At 38.9% G+C, this 17,972-nt stretch overlaps 1 protein-coding gene across 1 annotated transcript in view; it reads left to right on the top strand.

Annotated features, from left to right (window-relative positions):
* The first annotated feature begins 1,901 nt into the window (after positions 1–1,901).
* LOC107195010 overlaps positions 1,902–17,972 on the top strand; it is a 33,915-nt gene continuing 17,844 nt past the window's right edge. The window contains exons 1-2 of the mRNA XM_015584758.1: positions 1,902–2,076; positions 12,546–12,660. Coding sequence (XP_015440244.1) covers positions 2,047–2,076; positions 12,546–12,660 — 145 coding nt within the window. The 5' untranslated portion in view covers positions 1,902–2,046. The remainder of the gene's footprint in view (positions 2,077–12,545; positions 12,661–17,972) is intronic.

Below are 17,972 nucleotides of genomic sequence, written 5' to 3'. Positions count from 1 at the left end.
AAAATTACAGAACGTTATGCCGCGTAACAAGGTGCATCGTTCTTGATCTGTACTTAGCTATTCCCACGTCTACCCCCTGAACTACCCTCTCTCTTTCTCCGTTAACGCTTACGAAGTTCTCGGAGTTACCAGCGTTTGTTCGAACCAGCCGGAAGAGGAATGGCCTGGCTCCCGACAAAACTTAACCGAAAAGGGGGCCAGAAGGAATTCCGCGTTCTCCATCCAACCATATTATTATCACGCATCGCCCCTGTTCCCACCCCCTATCTCAGCTTGCTATCTCGGGAGAATGAAACGGAGAAACGCCGGAAGAAAGAAGCAAACGGGTTTTATTAGAATTTTTATTACGTTGCGCGATAAATTCTCGAACAGAATCGGCCCGAGGAACACCGAATCGTTTCGTGGGTTCTTGTGGTCGGATTTTGAAAGAGGATCGTTCGGATCGTGGCCTTCCAAATAATCCAAAGTATTTAGTTCCCTCTGAATTTTTTTTGCGGTTATTGCTTAACTAATATTGAAATAAAAACTTTTTTTTAAAAACTATATACCGACTTCGAAATGCGCTAAAAAGTAGAAAATAATTTTTCAAACACTGTTCAAACGAAACTCCCATGTAAAACATATGAAAGGAACAATTTGAAAACCATAATTTTAGAATGATAAGTATATTTAATCATTGATAAGTATCCTAGATAATGAAGCAGTCATTTTAAAGCGGAATACTCTTTTTAACTTTTCATCGAAACTCTTTGCGATTTTTCTCCGCGATCGATGAAAGTACGTTCTCGTCGCGGAAAATTCAAAGATTCATTTTTTCAAACTGAGGCGGATAAGACTGGGGATAAAGCGTACGAACCAGAGTTTGAGATGTAAGACCGCAATACGTTATCCTTTCTTCCCCCGTTCGACCTTCCCTCTTCGGTCTTTCTTTAAACTTGGAAGACGAATAATTTTTCCACGCGTTGAAAGGGAAGGTAAAAAGGAACGGAACATAAAAGAGCGTCTTTATCGCTGCTGAGACGAAAACGTGCAGTTTGAAGAGATTTTCCATAGAATATTTAATTTTATGGTAATCGTCTCGTCGAGTGCACTCGATTCTTCAAAGTGAAAAAGCGGTGGAGAGTTTCGGGACGCGGGATGTTTCTGTTAATTGTGCCGTCGAGGTGTGAAGCGATTTCTTTTGAAGCTTCGTTAACACCAGTGTCGCAGAATTGAATATAATTTATAACCATGCAACACTAATATACTCTAACAATGACCAGACCTTGAATCTTTATGCAAATTGATAACCTTCTGGTTTATTGTGTAAACGAGAGAATTAATTTGGAATTCATTTCCTTTATTGAAAAATATACTACAGTTTATGTTAGATTATACTACACTTTAGAAGAACTACGAAGTTTCTTGTATTATTAATTGTTGTATTAACATAAATAGAAAATACAAGTTTTATCTAACTAATGTTTACAGATCTACGAACGTTATAAAGTAATAAGTAGACACCAGATTTTATGCATTCTTAGAAAAATTCAGGTGTCTAAAATTTAGTGAAGCGAAAAGTTGAATAGAGCTCAGTTACGTTTTTATTTTATTAAGAACCTAAAGGAATCTTTAATAAAGAATTTCCTATTTGATTCCTATTGATTTTCCTTCTTATTAGTTCTAATAATCATGGTTCTACTTGTATGTACATAAAATCTGTAGTCTATTCCGTGTCACAGAAATATATATTTTTCTTGTATACTTAGGATGATACCACAGTATTAATCGATGCCAATAATCCTCTGATTTCAGCAACAACAGCAGCAGGCTCAGCAACAGGCCCAGCAACAGCAGCAGCAGCAACCCCAACAGCAACACCAGCAGCAACAACCGCAGGCTAATTCGCCGGGGAGCGGGAACGTAGGAAAAGGCAGTTCATCGCCGGCAAATTCGGCGTCCCCTGGCACCGGCACGGCGACCAACAAGTCGCAAACCGAGCCGAAACCGGTCGAATGCAATCTGTGCCATCGGAAATTCAAAAACATACCGGCCCTCAATGGCCACATGCGTCTTCATGGTGGTTACTTCAAGAAGGTACGTTCCCAATCATTCTCTAATACGTCATGCTGGATTCCAATGTTATTCCATTGGACGAATAGCAAACCGTTGTTGTACACGTAGGATAGAATTAACACTTGCATTACCAAACAAGTCAAACCAACTTGTCAGTACACTCTTATAGTGATAATTATAATGTTATAACATTTCTCACATTTTTGTGCAACTTTTATTGCGATATAAAAGTGAGGAAATTAGTTTATTTGTAAATTTTCAAAAGTTTGCCATGTTTATCGACTAATCGAAATAGGTACGCATTTATAGTCGTAGTAGTGGTAGTTCTAGTGTTAAAATATCAGGTCGCTACGTTAATTCTGTCCCTCGATTGTTTATTAGATATAAAGGATTTTTTTTAAAACTATCTTTCTAAAATCTATTTAGGAATTACACATATAAGCTGATGATTAAACAGAGTGTTTCTGAAATATTGAACCAAACTTTACGAGTACAGTAATGTCTCGATGAGTGCGACATACTCGATTCGCTTCGGGGCATTCGTGGCAAGGTGGAAAGATTTCCAGCCCCTCATAAATTTGTTTTTTACCTAAAGCTGAACCTGAGTCGCATTCATCGAGGAATCACTGTATATGTGTTCTATTTATCGCAATGATAGATCGTCAAATGTTTTATTTATTTTCAAGATACCTATTTCCAACATACTACAATTCAATAAACCGCGAAGATATGAAATATTATGTGTAACAATAAGTAATTCACTATGGTTCCTGTATACCGGGAATACAGCTTAACCCATTCCAGACCAATCATAACTGGTGTGTAATGCCGTCCCTAGGCGAAAAAACTTTTATGCAAAATGAGATTTTCTAAAGTAATTTGTAAAGACAGGGGTGAATGTAGAGATTTACTTTGTCCTCTTAAGTATCTTATCCAGTTCAGAATAAAATAGAAAACTCGTTAGACCGGATAAAAGTGTCGTCATTTATTGTATTTCACAAAGTTCAATAGGCTATAAATGCATAAAATCCGCAATCTAGTAATGATTATGGATTCATATTATAAGTTATAAAAATGTTAATGGGTCAAGTTCAACATACCTATCTGATCTCGTGTTTAGTCAAAATGCCAAAAAATAGTGGAAACAAATAACGAATACTATCAATAGCACAGAGTATCGAATTGTATCAGAACCAATCCAAAATTTCACAAAAGATACTGGACTACTTACTGGTGCACCTAATACGACACCATTGCTCGTAACTGTTTACCCTCCCACTGAAGAATCGTACAGAATTTTCATCAAAACTGTATTATATATTCTCAGCAAAAAATCCTGAGCATTAATTACTTCATTACAATATAAAGAGAACTAATCCTTCCAAGATGCTTGACACACTTTTTTAATGAATCGGCAGAAATGGAAGTGGGGCGAATACCTATAACCGATACCCTGTATATTCAAATATCTGAACCTACAACCACATTAACCGCAGCAACACGATCTCAGCCATTATTCCATCGAATACTGTAAATATTTCCGTGCCACCGTTCGATATCACGGCCTGGCGCGAAGGAGAGAATCAGAGGAGGGGGGGTTGAAACTTTTCCCGAGCGAATCTCTTTTCAGCGCTTTCCTATAAACGACACGCCGTTCATTAAGACATTTTTAATCAGAGAGGAAAAAGAGCTTCAAGACTACAGGAGGAGGTGGCGGTTGGGCGTAGGGCACGAAAGGGGGGTGGGTACGAGAATCGCTGATCTTTCTATTCCAACTGACTGCAACAGTCGAGACTCTCTTCCTTGACCTTATTAAGAGCCTCTCTCCGTTCGGACTTTCCGCTCACGATGGGGGACGAAGGAAGCGGAAAAGGATGGGCGTGCTGAAGTCGAGCGGATCTCTTCCAGAGGATCTCCGCCCCTCGTCTCCACTCGTTCCTTCTTCTTCGTGTTTACTTTTTTTTTTCTTTTCATTCTCCAGAACCACGGCGATTATCGCCCGTAGACGCGTCGCGGCGAAAAAGCACGGTGCACCGTAACCGGCCGAGATTTTCATGAAATCGCCGGTTGATTACACTTCAGGGGCTAGGACGGCGGGGGGTGGGGACGGGGGGGGGGGTTGGACGCGAGATTTTCAATGAAATCACGGGTTGATTAAACGACGAGGCCGCGCGCGAGTTTCTCGGATTGCGAATTCATATGGTAATGTCGCTGAACCTTGCACGCCTATATACATTGCCTTTGGTAAACTTCATGAAATTCTTCTTGGAAATTCAATTCTACCCGCGCCGGATGAAAATGCAGTTTGTCCCCCCGCGTCACCGTGGTAAGCAAAGCCGGATATTCTCTGTAATTTTCATCCGGAAGACGGTTCGCGAGGTGAATTGATGAAGAAACACCGCGGTTGGAATGAACAACGTGCCGACCTGTAAATAGGGTCTCGTTCTGGATTCTTCGCGAAGGGACGGCGGCGGGGAATTGTTCTTGTACGTGTGTGCAGTGATTGGTTGCGAAGGAATATTTTCTAAGGCAGTTTTAAATGAGAATTATAATAAATTAATTGGGAAAAGAAGAACAGTTGAAATTGAGGACCAACAAGAACACAAATAGTGTGTCATAACTAGACTGCGGATTTTTATTCAAAATGATATTTTTTAAAGGAATTCGTACAGAAAGAAGCAAATGTAGGAATTTCTTTCTTTTCTCAAGTATCATATTCGGTTCCAAATAAATAAAAAAATTTATTGGACTTGACGAAAGTTCTGTCCTTTATTGTATTTTACAGACCCCTATAGGCTATAAATGCATAAAATCCTAAGTCTAGTTATAACAAAGAAAGAAAAAGAGTAACTAAGCCGCAACAAAAATAGAAATAAATTTCAGAAATGGCACCTACAGGTGCTACACCCTTTTATTTGAGTTGTGGCACGAAAAAATTTACAGAATCTATTGCACCCTAATGAGCAATTGAGTACGTATCTATTTTAACGTTTTAGTTCATAAAACAGCCGTTAGGAGCTCTGATTTGATCCATAGTTCATAAAATAGCCGGTAGGAGCTCTGGCTTCGTCCATCTTTCATGGTAAAATCGCAACAAACATTTTTTACCAAAAGGACTCTTGCAACAAATGTGTTTATATCAATAGAGATGGAAAATAACCAAATTGTCCATATTAAGCTATGGGAATTGGGGGATCAAGGAAGAAACGACAACAAAAAAGTGAAATCTGCCTGGTTAATGGAACAATGATAGCTGAGTCATGAGAATAATTGATTAGTAGAATATGGTGGTAACAGAGATGGGCAAACTCATTATCTAGATAAAAAGTTTCGAATAACGAATAAAAGGTAAAAAAAATATTTCGTCATTTTTAATTGTTCAAACGTGGAAATTTCAATTTTTATAATAAAATAATACCTCTTTATGCATGAATCGACATTTGTTGAACAATTATCTAATCTCAGTAACTGTTTAAAGCTCAAGACGCCACCCTTAGATACTGCTGCTTTTCACTATGTATTATTCGAATAAAATTCTGCCTAACTCTGAGTCGTTAAACGAAATTTATCCAAGGTATCGACATAGTCATGAGTACTCTGCGGATTTTTATGTAAAATCAGATCCTCTAAAGTAATTCATAAAGACCAGAGCAAACCTAGGAATTTCTTTCTTCTTCTAAATATCTCATTGAATACAGAACAAAGAACAAAATAGAAAACTCGCTGCATAAAATATCCGCCAATTTGAGACAGTCAAAATTATCGAGTCACGACAATAACGGTCCCAGTAAACTGCCAAATATCGATTAATAAAATATCACCAGTACACGTCGATTAAATCCCTAGATCCTTCGACAAACCGAATCGAGATTCCCGCCAAACACCCTCGTCTCTCAAAAATCAATATCTCCCCACCCCTGACCTTACTTCCAATCACGATCCCCGTCGATTTCGCGTCCTCGATCCTCCTCCGAGGGGCGAACCCGGTCGGTTCACAAAGAACGGGAGTTAGAGGTGAGTCGGCAAAGCAAAGACTGAGACGAGTAAATGAGTAAAGACTCGATGAGAGGGAAATCGGTGGCGACGGCTAGATGGAAGAAAGGTAAGGCGATGATCGAATCCAAATGAACCCATTAACAAGCTCTTTGGTTCTACCCGGATCCCACTCCCCTTACTGGCAATCCACAGCGGACCGGAGACGGAAAGAGGTTGGATGGGATAGATAAGGGGGAGGGGGCACGGTCGACGAGAGGGCCCCCGTGCAAACATTGTCTCGAGCTTTCTCCATTATGTAGATTGAATCTGAACCTGGTTACGGGTAAGGGGGGGGGTGGTTTTCAGCGGCGCGCTCTCGTTTCGTACGGCCGCGTTTTCATCTGCGGGGGATTCGGAATCCGCGTCGCGTCTCGTCGCGTCCGCACGCATCCACCGTATCCGGTTTCACGTCCAGCGTTCCGTTCATGCGACCGCGTCCAGATCCATTCATTCTGATCTCTGTGTACACATTCATATTCATGCTCGGGGGCGGCGGGTGCCTTTATGATCGGTGTGTGCACGCCTGTCCTCGATCGCGTGCATTAGAAGTCCGCGGTGTACGGGGACACGTGAACGTTCCTGGCGTTCACGGTTCACTGCGGAGTATGGGGACCCCCCCTCGTGAGTGCATACGGATTTCTAACTCCTGAATACACCCATTTGCCGTGCTATGGAACGCGTGCACGCACAGTAGTTCGAAACGCAGTTTTAGAAGGTCGAAAGCTTGATTTGAAGTATTCGAATTTCTCCCCGGGAGAATCTTAATGTCTTTATCTAACTTAATTTTCTTTTTTTATAACAATTTTGGGTAAGATTGATTACGGTTATTCCCATCTTTTAACGAAGCTTTTGCGAAGCTTTTGCACGTGGGCTCGCGTAGTGAAACGATTTTCGTGGGTGCTGATCAATTTGTTTTGAATTGTAACCCTTTGACTGCGGAAAGTGTATATACAGGGTTAAAATATTCTGTTCACCTTAAAGCAGGCCCCCTAAATGTCTTCTCTATCTGATCATACGAGAAATATTTTTTACGCAATTTAAATCGTTTCAAGAGGCGAATCAGATGGTGGAAAGAATTATATAAGTGAATTGAAAATTTTTAGAATACATAGTAATTTTAAGATTATATTATTATAAATGGATAAATGCATAATAATGTCGGCTGTAACATACAACAGGGAAAATTATGTGCATGTACATAAAACAAAACATGGGTGATCTTGAAAAAGCCATTAAAAGATGATACTTTTAACGAATTTTTGCCGCCATCCGATTCGTCACTTGAGACATTTTAAATTGCGTAAAAAATATTTCTCGTATGATCACAGGTAGAGAAGATATTTAGGTGGCCTGTTTTATTATTATACAGTAAATTCTTGATGAGTGCAGTGAACACGAAATACTTCTGGCTGAAACAGATATCATTGGCTTCAGAGTTCCAAACTGTATGAAACCTCATTAAAAAGTCAGCGTTACACCTGGGAATCTGTCTTTGTCAGTGCCGAGGAGTCTTCGATCACTCATCGAGGATTTACTGTATACGAAAAGTGTATTATATACGCCCTCACAATGTGTCAAGTGAATATCCAGCCGCACATGCTGATTGTTTTTAGTTAAAGTTTACCGCAGTCAAAGGGTCAACTATTGAATATTAATACAGTAGAAGTTGGATTACTGCCCGAAAATTGGGACTGAAACCGGGCGCTTATGAAGTAGAGGAATCGATTATAAATATGAAATACGAATGAAAGTAGCAGTTCACGCTATCTCTAGTATTCACGTGACGGTCAATAGACAATATTAGACTGTTAGTGAGCAGCGAATTTTTATACACATATCGATCTTTACAGATTTATTTACAAAAAATTGAAGCAAACGGAAATTTCTTTCCTACAATAAAGGCTCTGGCGGAATCCCAGATAAAATGACAATGGTATTGAAATTTATTGAACTTTTTGATATACTGAATTTCAAACGATCAGGTACACACTATAAATGCATAAAATCCACAGGGATGCATGGGAGGGGTTAACAATTGTTACGAAAAAATCGAGAGAACGCGAATAGTCGATCCTCGTCGAAACCTCGACATCACAAGTCAGACGAATGTGTCGGTGAAATTGGCAGCTGCGTCTGAATCCCATGGGCGGAAATTGTAGCGCCGGACGAGAGAGCGGTTTAAGGTTTTGTCGGCTGACGTTACGTGGGAACGGGGGATTAAGGGGATTCGTTGACGTTTCGAGTAATACAAAAATGCTCGCCGGACTGATCCCGATGAATATATCTCGGCGAATATTTTTAACGTAAGCTGGAAAGCGTAGACTCGCGCGTCGGTGGAACCGATTAAAGCTTAATTCTCGGATAAATAGAATTGGTTCGTTTTCGCATTTAAAAGAAAAATAGTAGGAAATCAAACGAAAATTGTTGATTTTACTACATGAGTTCTGGGTATTTTTGTTCTTTCATTTTTAGACTTTAATTTCACCTTATTGTTAAATGGTACAATTTTTCCACGTTTATTAGTTCGTGGTAAACTATGATGACGTAGATGTCTTCTTTAGAAAGTCAGATTAAAGTTTCAAATGATAATTTTTGGTTGATCGGTTAAAACATAAAACACAAGATGCGAGAAGTTTTATGGAATTTTCAGTACTCGTTTATTAAACAATGTCAGCTTTTGGTTGGATTTTGCTTCTGGTCACGTCTATGAAAATTAACTTTTTAATTTATTCTAAAGAGAATTTTCCAATATATTACCATATATATATTTTTCCCATAGAAAATATGTATAAAAAATATTATCCATAATTCCTCATTTCTAGTTTCGTTCATTCCAGTTCCCTAGTATTCAGAGTATCTACATTTAACACTTTGACTGCCACGTCACCCAAATATGGGTGACACGTGCATTGCAAAGAAGCTGGGTTATCTAAATATTGTTATAAAATTTTTGCGTACATTTAAGATCGCAGTATAACTTAAAACAAGACCAACAGTCTCTGTTAACTATACGCGTATATTTTCGACGATTTATGACTTTAAAAAACGAGGTAAAGTGTGTCTGGCTACGTACGGCCATTTTCACTGTTGCAGTCGAAGTGTTAAATTGAAGGATTCTCCAGGCATGTATTCTAGGAGAATTATATGTTTCGTCTAAAAATGATCTTAATTCATTTAACCGACTTAAAAATTAAGTTAAAATGTTCACGGCATGCACATTGGGGGATTTAGAAACGTCCTAAAATCCGACACGGTAAACAATCATAACATAAAATTCATACAAACAAACTCTACTTCTACTAGATAATTATAGTCTGGCCAAGCTCAAATAATCTATCCGCCACGCATTCTCTATTAAAAAATACAAAAATAACAGAAACATCCACTCTCTGTCCCCTATTTACAATCAGAAGTTCTCCCTCTTCGTGTTCACGAAACGCCTAAAATTTACCGCACGGATTATCTTCGCTTCTCCACCCTGCCCCATTGACACCCCCTTAAAACAATCATCAACACCGTACTACATATCTTCCCCCAAACCACGCACGCACAATTATCTCCAACCCGTGAAATCCCACGGTCCCGGTTCCACCCCGTCGTCGTTCAGCAATCAACAACCGAGCAGGTAAAAACGAAGGGAATAAACATCGAAAAAAAAAGTTTATAGAACCAAGAAAAATGAAAACCCGTCGCGAAAAGGTTCGACGAACACGTACACGTGGTGGTGAGAGGGGAACGATGCTCCCAATTAAAATCGGCGCGAGAAAAAAAGAAAAGAATTGAACGTGCATTACCGTACAAGGGTTCGTCCAGGGGGGGGGGGGGGGGGGGCTGGAATCGACACGGATCGAATTGATGAGTCGGAGCCGGCGAGCGTTCGGCAATCAATTTCGCGCATTAACGGCCGCCGATCAATATTCATGAAGCGAACGCGGTACGCCACGTCAAAGACAGAGTTCAATTTCGTGAGCGGTGATATATATACAAGGTGGGGTGGCTTATGAAGGATGCAGAAACGGACGGCATATACGGCGGCTACATATCGAAGTAGCGAATAGGAAATTGAGGAGCACGATGACGATCAGCGATTACCGGCCCAGAGCTCACGCCATTTAGGAGCCTGATCAAGATGACGATGTCGGGGTAGAAGGGCGAGTGTGTGTCACGGAACGGTGACACATGGTTCCTCGAAGGGGACGGAACCGCGAACGTGGAACGAAGATATATATGCTCGTCCGACGTGGACGTATCCTAATTACGCGAAGCCTGGAACAATTAACCCTTCGTTTCATCGGGACCACTAATCTGCGCTAGACTCCGATCGAAGTATCCTTGGTGCATCATCCCCCACCTCTACCCATGAGGACGCGTTTCCGATTAACGAAATGGCCAGTGATGAACGAGACAGGGTGTTCGGAGGCTTCCCTGAAACGTTCGAGTGTACGAAGATTGCGATCGGATAGACAGGCCACGAGGATTTAATGTCCAGATCCAGGTGCAGCTTGGTTATAGGGGTCTGGGTTTTGATTGGTTGACTCAGCTATATCAGAAAGACATAGCAGATCCTCCGATAGCAACCTGTCTTTTTGTAAAGCTGGAACGCTGGCCCAGGATGACGACGAATATATTTCTATGTCTATGATCGTATCGACCCAGACACGTACAAAATTCGGACATTAAGAATTATGAAGAGTCGACCTATTAAAGTTGAACTAAAAGTTTTCAGTAACAACCATTTGCAACTTACTTCTTTTGTGCTGCCATTCAGTCTCCTCCCCTCAGTCCTTGAATTGTTACCTGTATCTTCTTGCTCTTTTTCTTGTATAATCTACTCTGAAATGTCTGATCTCTGCTGTCTCATTCCACTTCTCTTGTGGTACTTAATGCAGAGTTGGGTTGAATTTTATATGATTTTTTTTCATCGCCATAATGACATTTAACCAGTTAACGAGATAAAAAAATTGTTTGCCAAATTTCTATTTATGCGAGAAATAATGTTATTATACTACAAAAATTGAAACTTCCACATTTCAGCAATTAAATGTTGAAATACTTTTTTTTTTCTTTTGTTCGTTACTCGAAACTCTTTATCTAAATAATGAATTTTCCAATCTCTGACCCAAACATCCTCTAATCTTTCGTCGGGTAACGAGGCATGTAAAATTAGATTACCCAGACGATTCGCGAATTCTAGTCGAGGTCAAGCGGCGTCTTCTATTGCGCAACGCAACTTTGTTGCAATACCTAACCCGGATTTTGGTTCCAACGAGATTTTCACAGTACTATGTAGAAACGTCTGGTAGCAATCTACAGTAAATTCTGTATTTATGCATTTCGATATAGTCACATCTATCGCATTGTTAACGAGATAACTCTTCCTTCGCAAATGCTCAGACAGATACAATTAGAAATAAATAAAAACTATCTGACACATCTTGCGTCACGAATAAAGCAAATAAATCTGATATGATCGAATAAAGCTATATTTCGGTAAGTAAAATAGAAAATGTAAAACTGATCGCCGTAAATATGAACAAGAAACGATGACAAGTTGACTGGTTTTCCCAGGTTAACATATTACAATTGCAATGTCAACGTTCCTTCGTGCATTACCTTTTATAAACCTTTACCTTTAATAAAGAATGTTAATGATTAACCCTCCGCCGGCGGACGCCGGGTCACTCGTGACCCATGGCTTTGTTTTACGTCACAGTTTAACCCGTGCATCTCAACGAGTCCTGTAACTCAAACTCTTCCACTCTTCCGTGACCTAGCGATAAAAAAAGTCACATGCATTCAAAGGAAACACTTTGTAGGCAGTACAGTAACCTCGCGATAATTACCCGCATTGGAAGCTCTCGAGGTGGGCAATTCCAGGAACGGGTAATTATCGAGAGCCAATAGCATGAGTTGAAAGACCAATTCTTGGTTACAAAAGACGACAGAGAGTAGGGTGCGCACGTGTGTACAACACTATATATATAGATATTTATCCAGCAGGCAGTTATCGCGAATTTAGTGTATTCAGCACACAAGCGACTAGGAAAGACAAATTTCGAACTATTCCAGGGGGAGGGGGGTTGAAAAGGAGTCAGTTTGTGCAATCACGCAGTGAAGCATTTTATGTATGAATTGTACCGACCTGCAAGAATAAATATTCCTCGATTTATAATATACAAAATATACACACCTTTCCCTTAAATTGTTACTATTCTTTTGACAAGAAATAATGAAAATACGAATAAGAAAAGTAATATTCTCATGTGAAAATCTGTTTTGCAACACACACAAGAGAAACTTTACTATGGGTCAGAACTGACCCGGGCCCGCCTTGCACGCGACTGTCTCGTCGTCCGCTTCCCGAGGGTTAATTAATGTAAGTTAAGGTATAACAAACTGCGTCACAGAGGTAAATCAATGTTATTGACTGTTTTTGATTTTTTTCATTGTTTCAGGACGCCGAGAACAAGAAAAGCGAGAAGAAAGAGGTGGTCGGTCCGCCGTTGCAGACCGCATCAGTCAGCGTGAGAGCACTCATCGAGGAGAAGATTATACAGAAAAGGACCACTGGTAAGTTCTGCTTAATATATTTGATATATGCTCGTGTGAAAGTCTTGCAGTCTATAATATCACAAAATTATGCGAATAATACAATACACGTGAAATAAAACACGTAATATATACCTATGCTTCTTTTTACAATTCAATTTAATATTCAAGAACAAATAAAAATACTCAACTGTTTTAATGTTGCAAAGTTAAATGTAATTAAAGTAATGGTACTGATATAATAGTAGGTACCTAATGTGAAAATTCACAGAGCTGTGGAATATGATTTCGATGATTTATGGTGCTCCAAGAACGTATCTCGATTGGACTATCTGTGCCTTCCCTTTCGGTCGCTGTCTCCTATTCTTGTCCCTCGCCCTCATACATTTTCCCAGCTGTAATCATAAGGAACAGACCGAGTTATATTAACTGTCAGGTTACGTTAACTTCGCCTTAAATATGCTCAACGGACAGACGTGGTATCTGCTCACGCAGAATCCTTGTAATAATGGTTAGGTGTTGTGGTTACTTGGTCTAAAACGCTATTATGGTTTCGCGAGTGGATCCTCTTGTAATCTAAGTAGTATTCGATCTTTTGAAACAGAAAATAACACCTTAATCGTACATGAATGAAAAAGTGAAATAGCTGTTCTTCCCTCAAATTTTACGAAAGTACGACTGGATTGAAGTATAATGTCAGTTTCGTTTCCACAAAGATGAATCTTAAAGTAATCTCGTTGTATAAAGTTTCATGGTTTAAGAATACTGTAAAATGAATATTGCTATACCTGCAGAACTTAAAAGAAAGAAATTAATGATCTTTCTTCTCCCCCCTCTGAACTAAAATTAATTTATCATAAAATTTCATGACCATATCCAACATATAATTGACAAAAATAAATAGCATTAAAATTGTAGACAAACAGAATTCAATCAACCAAACTATCTTTATGGGCAGCCCAAAATAGCATAAGACATTCAGCTATATTTATTGGATTAAATTCGTGTACGTAATTAATGGTTGCTATTTATCAATCATAACATCATTATTACAAATATTATACGTTAGTTTCGTACTTATATAAGTAAACGCTTCATATAAAATTCTTAATTAAATAACATTAAACTTGATAAAGGCAGCGATAATGTTTTTGCACCCGAACGGACAACAACCCTGGACCGCCCCTGTCAATATACCTACAAATAATATCCAATCAGTTTTAGCACACCAACTTTTATCATACCTTTCTAGAATAATATTTTCTCTTTTCTTAATTATCAGACCTGGTCCCATACTTTTGACCAATAGTGTATCTTCCACGTTACAGGTGATCCTACTGTACTTCCGAGCCACACCGTTATATCACTCAAAACAATCGAATCCGACCCCAAAGAAACAACATTAATCGCGTCGCGCGAAAATACACAAACAACCCTCCGAAGTGGATTGTTTCCGTCGAAGAAATATTAATCCGATCGTCATACCTCTCTCTCTCTCTCTCTCTCAGTCAGACGCTGAGAACACAGAATTCGCGGACGCGATTCCGATGATTTATGTAGCCCGCGACGTATCTCAATTCGCCCGTATCTGCCCATCCCCTAGATCCACCAACCCTCTCCCTTCCCCTGTCCCGTTCGTCTTTCCCTTCGTTGTTCATCTATCCCTCGGAGCGTGTACATTTGCCAGAAGCAGCTCGCGTGATATTCAACCGGGGCGAGGAATCGCTCCTCCGCTCGGGTGCGCGCGCGCGCGCGCGCTATGGACTGCCGAAGAATCGTGATTTACGAAGCGAGCACGCCAGAATATTTCTCGCATTGTCCACGTTGGAACGATAAATCAAGTCAGGACTGAGGGGTGAAAAGGGGGAGGGGGTGGAGGCCGAGCTTTTGTAACAAAGTGTGCGTCGTTAGCGATTTATGCGCTATTTCGTTGGCGACCGCTGCCAGGAGTAACGGGGGGGAAGGACAGAAACTATCCGTTCCTTTTGCGCGGATTCTTCGCGGAACCTCTGCCTCCCAACCCCCCCACCCCTTTCGGTGTATTGAAATTAATCTGGCGGAATTAACGCCCTGGTACACAAACGGTTTTTCCGACCGGAAGTGTAGGACGAGAACTGGGGGTTTTTTCGTTTCTTTTTATTTTTTGTTGATGCTTGATTCACTGACTTCTGGATAAATGAGGAGGTTTTGGTGCATTCTTTGTTGTATGGTTTCAGTGTTTTCTTGTGGGAACCTGATAAGGGTAGATGTAGACTGATGTAGTAGTATAGTGTGATGTAGATGTAACGATGAGGGTAGATGAACGTGTTTTACTTTAGCGAGACGTGCTAGAAAGGGTATACAGTAAATCCTCGATCAGTGTTCGAAGGCTGCTCGACAATGACAAGGAGAATCCCCAGGTGTAATGTTGACTTTTTAATGAGGTTTGGTGTAATGATAAAGCTTGAAATTCTGAAGCCAATGATATTTGTTTCAATCGTGTGTGGCTATTAGTTTATGAAATATTTAATGTTCAGTGCCGAGGAGCCTTCGAACACCCATCGAGGATTTTACTGGATATAGGCAGATGTAGTAATATAGTGTGAAATAGATGAAGATAGATGAGCATGTTTTACTTTAGCAAGACGTGCTAGAAAGGATAGCTGTAGGCAGACCTAATGATATAGTGTGAAATAGATGTAGCGATGAAGATAAGATAAGCGAATATTACATTACCGAGACATACTTAATCGTTGCTAACTTCCAGAAACTAGTTAATCGAATTAAAATTAGTATGATCATAGTAGAAATTGTTTATGTCCATATCAAATGTAATAAGAATTGTTCTGGAGAAAGGAAAGACATAGAATAGAAGAACTGATTATATTTTAGGAAATAATAAGTACATTTGTTATCTTTACAGAATATGCAATAATATCAAGTTCACTCTGATATGAACCCTGATTTTAAATAAGTGTGTAGAATAAATTACCGTGCCTGTGATTTGAGATTATAAGAACAATATGGATCTAAAGAAAATTCTTTATTATTCTTGTGTGCTACTTTGAGATAGCACCTACATTTTCTGAATTACCACGAAATGAACATAATTCCGAAATTCTACCATGAAATTCTACACTTTGTGTAGGCACTCGTATTTCTAATTTAGTATTTTTTCTATTTCCTGCGTTCTTCATAATCTAATTATTCACGAACCAAATATTGTGAAATTGGAAATCGAAAGAGAGAACAATATACTTCGATTCCGCTCGGAAAAGTTCCGAGAATTCTATTCCGAATGATCGCGTCGAATTTGCACGTCAACGACGAATCGTCGTGCTTTTAGCTTCACATTCCTCCTGAGAATTTGACCGAAACATTGCCTCGTCGACGGGTTGGCTCGACCGAGAATCCTCCTCTAATTGCATCAATCCGTGGACAACGGCCGGTGTGACGAGGCTCGGCGCACCGACGCGAATGTGTCCTCAGCAACGAATCGTTCCCGATGAACGCTCTCGGAAAATTATTTATCGATCGATCTTTCGTTCTGCAGCCATTTTTGACCACGACTAGACAAGAAAACATGGTCTTTTGTATATAATTTCTTTCTTTTTCGGCAAATATTTAAATTTATTAATAACGGAACATTGTCAATTATATTTTAATAATTATACAGGGTGTGGTGTAATAGGGTGGTATAACAGAGAAGGGGGTGATTCTACGTGAAAAAATAAGTCGAAAATATAGAATAAAATTTGTTCATTTGAGACTTCGTTTTCGAGAAAATTGACTTTGAATATTCACAATCTAACACACGTGTATTCGCCATTGTAGTAAGTAGAAACAGTATGCAATGAACAGGCGTGATAGCCAAGCCTTATTCAATTGCACGCGTATCCAGCAGATTTTCCAAGTCACTTTTTTCGAAAACGAAGTTCGAATGAAAAAATTTATTCTATATTTTCGACTTATTTTTTTATGTTAAATCAACCTGTACCCGATTGTACAATCAGGTACATAACACCCTGTATATTAATTTAATAAAACAAAGTATTACATTAAAAGTAATTATAACTGCAATGTATTAAACGTCTACGTTAAAACTACTGCAAATTTTGATAGTCTAAATAATTTATTGTAGTATAATAAACTAATACCCACATGCACGCTGCTTGGTAAGAATTATTAGAATAGTATGTATCATTTCCAGGAATGCTACAAAGTATATTATATTAGGTCTACAAGTAAATAATCCTGTTTTTCTTAACAAACTCCTGTCATAATTTAAAGTGCAAACATCTTCCATTCCTGTTTCCTCCTAAGATCTCGAAAAATAAAGATAAGTATAACTGACACAGCATAGGGTCCCAATTTTATTAAAAATAATCGATCAATTTAAAAAAAAGTAGTGCATTACTTATTGATAATGTATTGTCTAATACATATTTAAAAAAATATTTGCAAATTGATTCATGGAAATATTGATTTCTCGAACAAATAATAATAAAATCGTTCAAAAAAGAATAATCGCCGATTTACAGAGAATTTATCGAGCACCCATGTGGAATACGAGCCATTGCTGACGATGCATTACTCGATGCCGGCTGCATCCGTGCAATCCAATGAAAAGTATGATAAGATGGCGGCACCGGTTATGGAGGACCCGTAAAATATTGCGATTATCTGCTGATCGATGCGAAAAGTTTTGGCAAATCGATAAAGAATTCGCCTCGTAAAGATAATTTAAAGCGTCCCCTAAATCGTGTCCCATATACTCGCTAATAAAATACACGGTGTATATTCAATCTCCGCGTATATTTCATCGAAATCATCTTGCGCTACATTAAATATGAATCAAAAACTGAAAATATTCGGTAAATGAAAGTGCTACTTTCTTACCATCATGATTACGAAATTTAATTACAATTACGTGATTTTTCGATAGAATTTTATGCTCCAAATACATTGCGTGATATAACTATAAAACCACCCTAAAATTTTCTATTTTTATGTATTGTGCTTAAAATAAAAACGAACCCCTTTTTCAGAGAATATAAACCATCCTGTTCTTTTTTTTGAAAAAAAAGTTCCTAAATTGAGAATTTTAGGGTGGTTTTATAGTTATGCCACGCCGTGTATAGTTATTTTCTTTTTTCAATTGTAGTCACTGATTTTGTCGATAATTCAAGAATTCTAAAAAGTGTCGCTTACAGAACCTATTCAAAATTCCAATCTTATCTTTCCGCTTAGTTTCTGTATATTTAAATTTAAACATTACCTTAATAATTAATATCGTACTTAAACTGTAATAGATTTGATTAATTTGGGCAATATTTACCAAACACGTGGAAGTA

This window comes from Dufourea novaeangliae, unplaced genomic scaffold (assembly GCF_001272555.1).
Source record: "Dufourea novaeangliae isolate 0120121106 unplaced genomic scaffold, ASM127255v1 scaffold8, whole genome shotgun sequence".
Taxonomy (NCBI): Eukaryota; Metazoa; Arthropoda; class Insecta; order Hymenoptera; family Halictidae; genus Dufourea; species Dufourea novaeangliae.
Note: the sequence above shows the minus strand (reverse complement) of the source record. Positions and strands in the feature narration are given on the sequence as shown.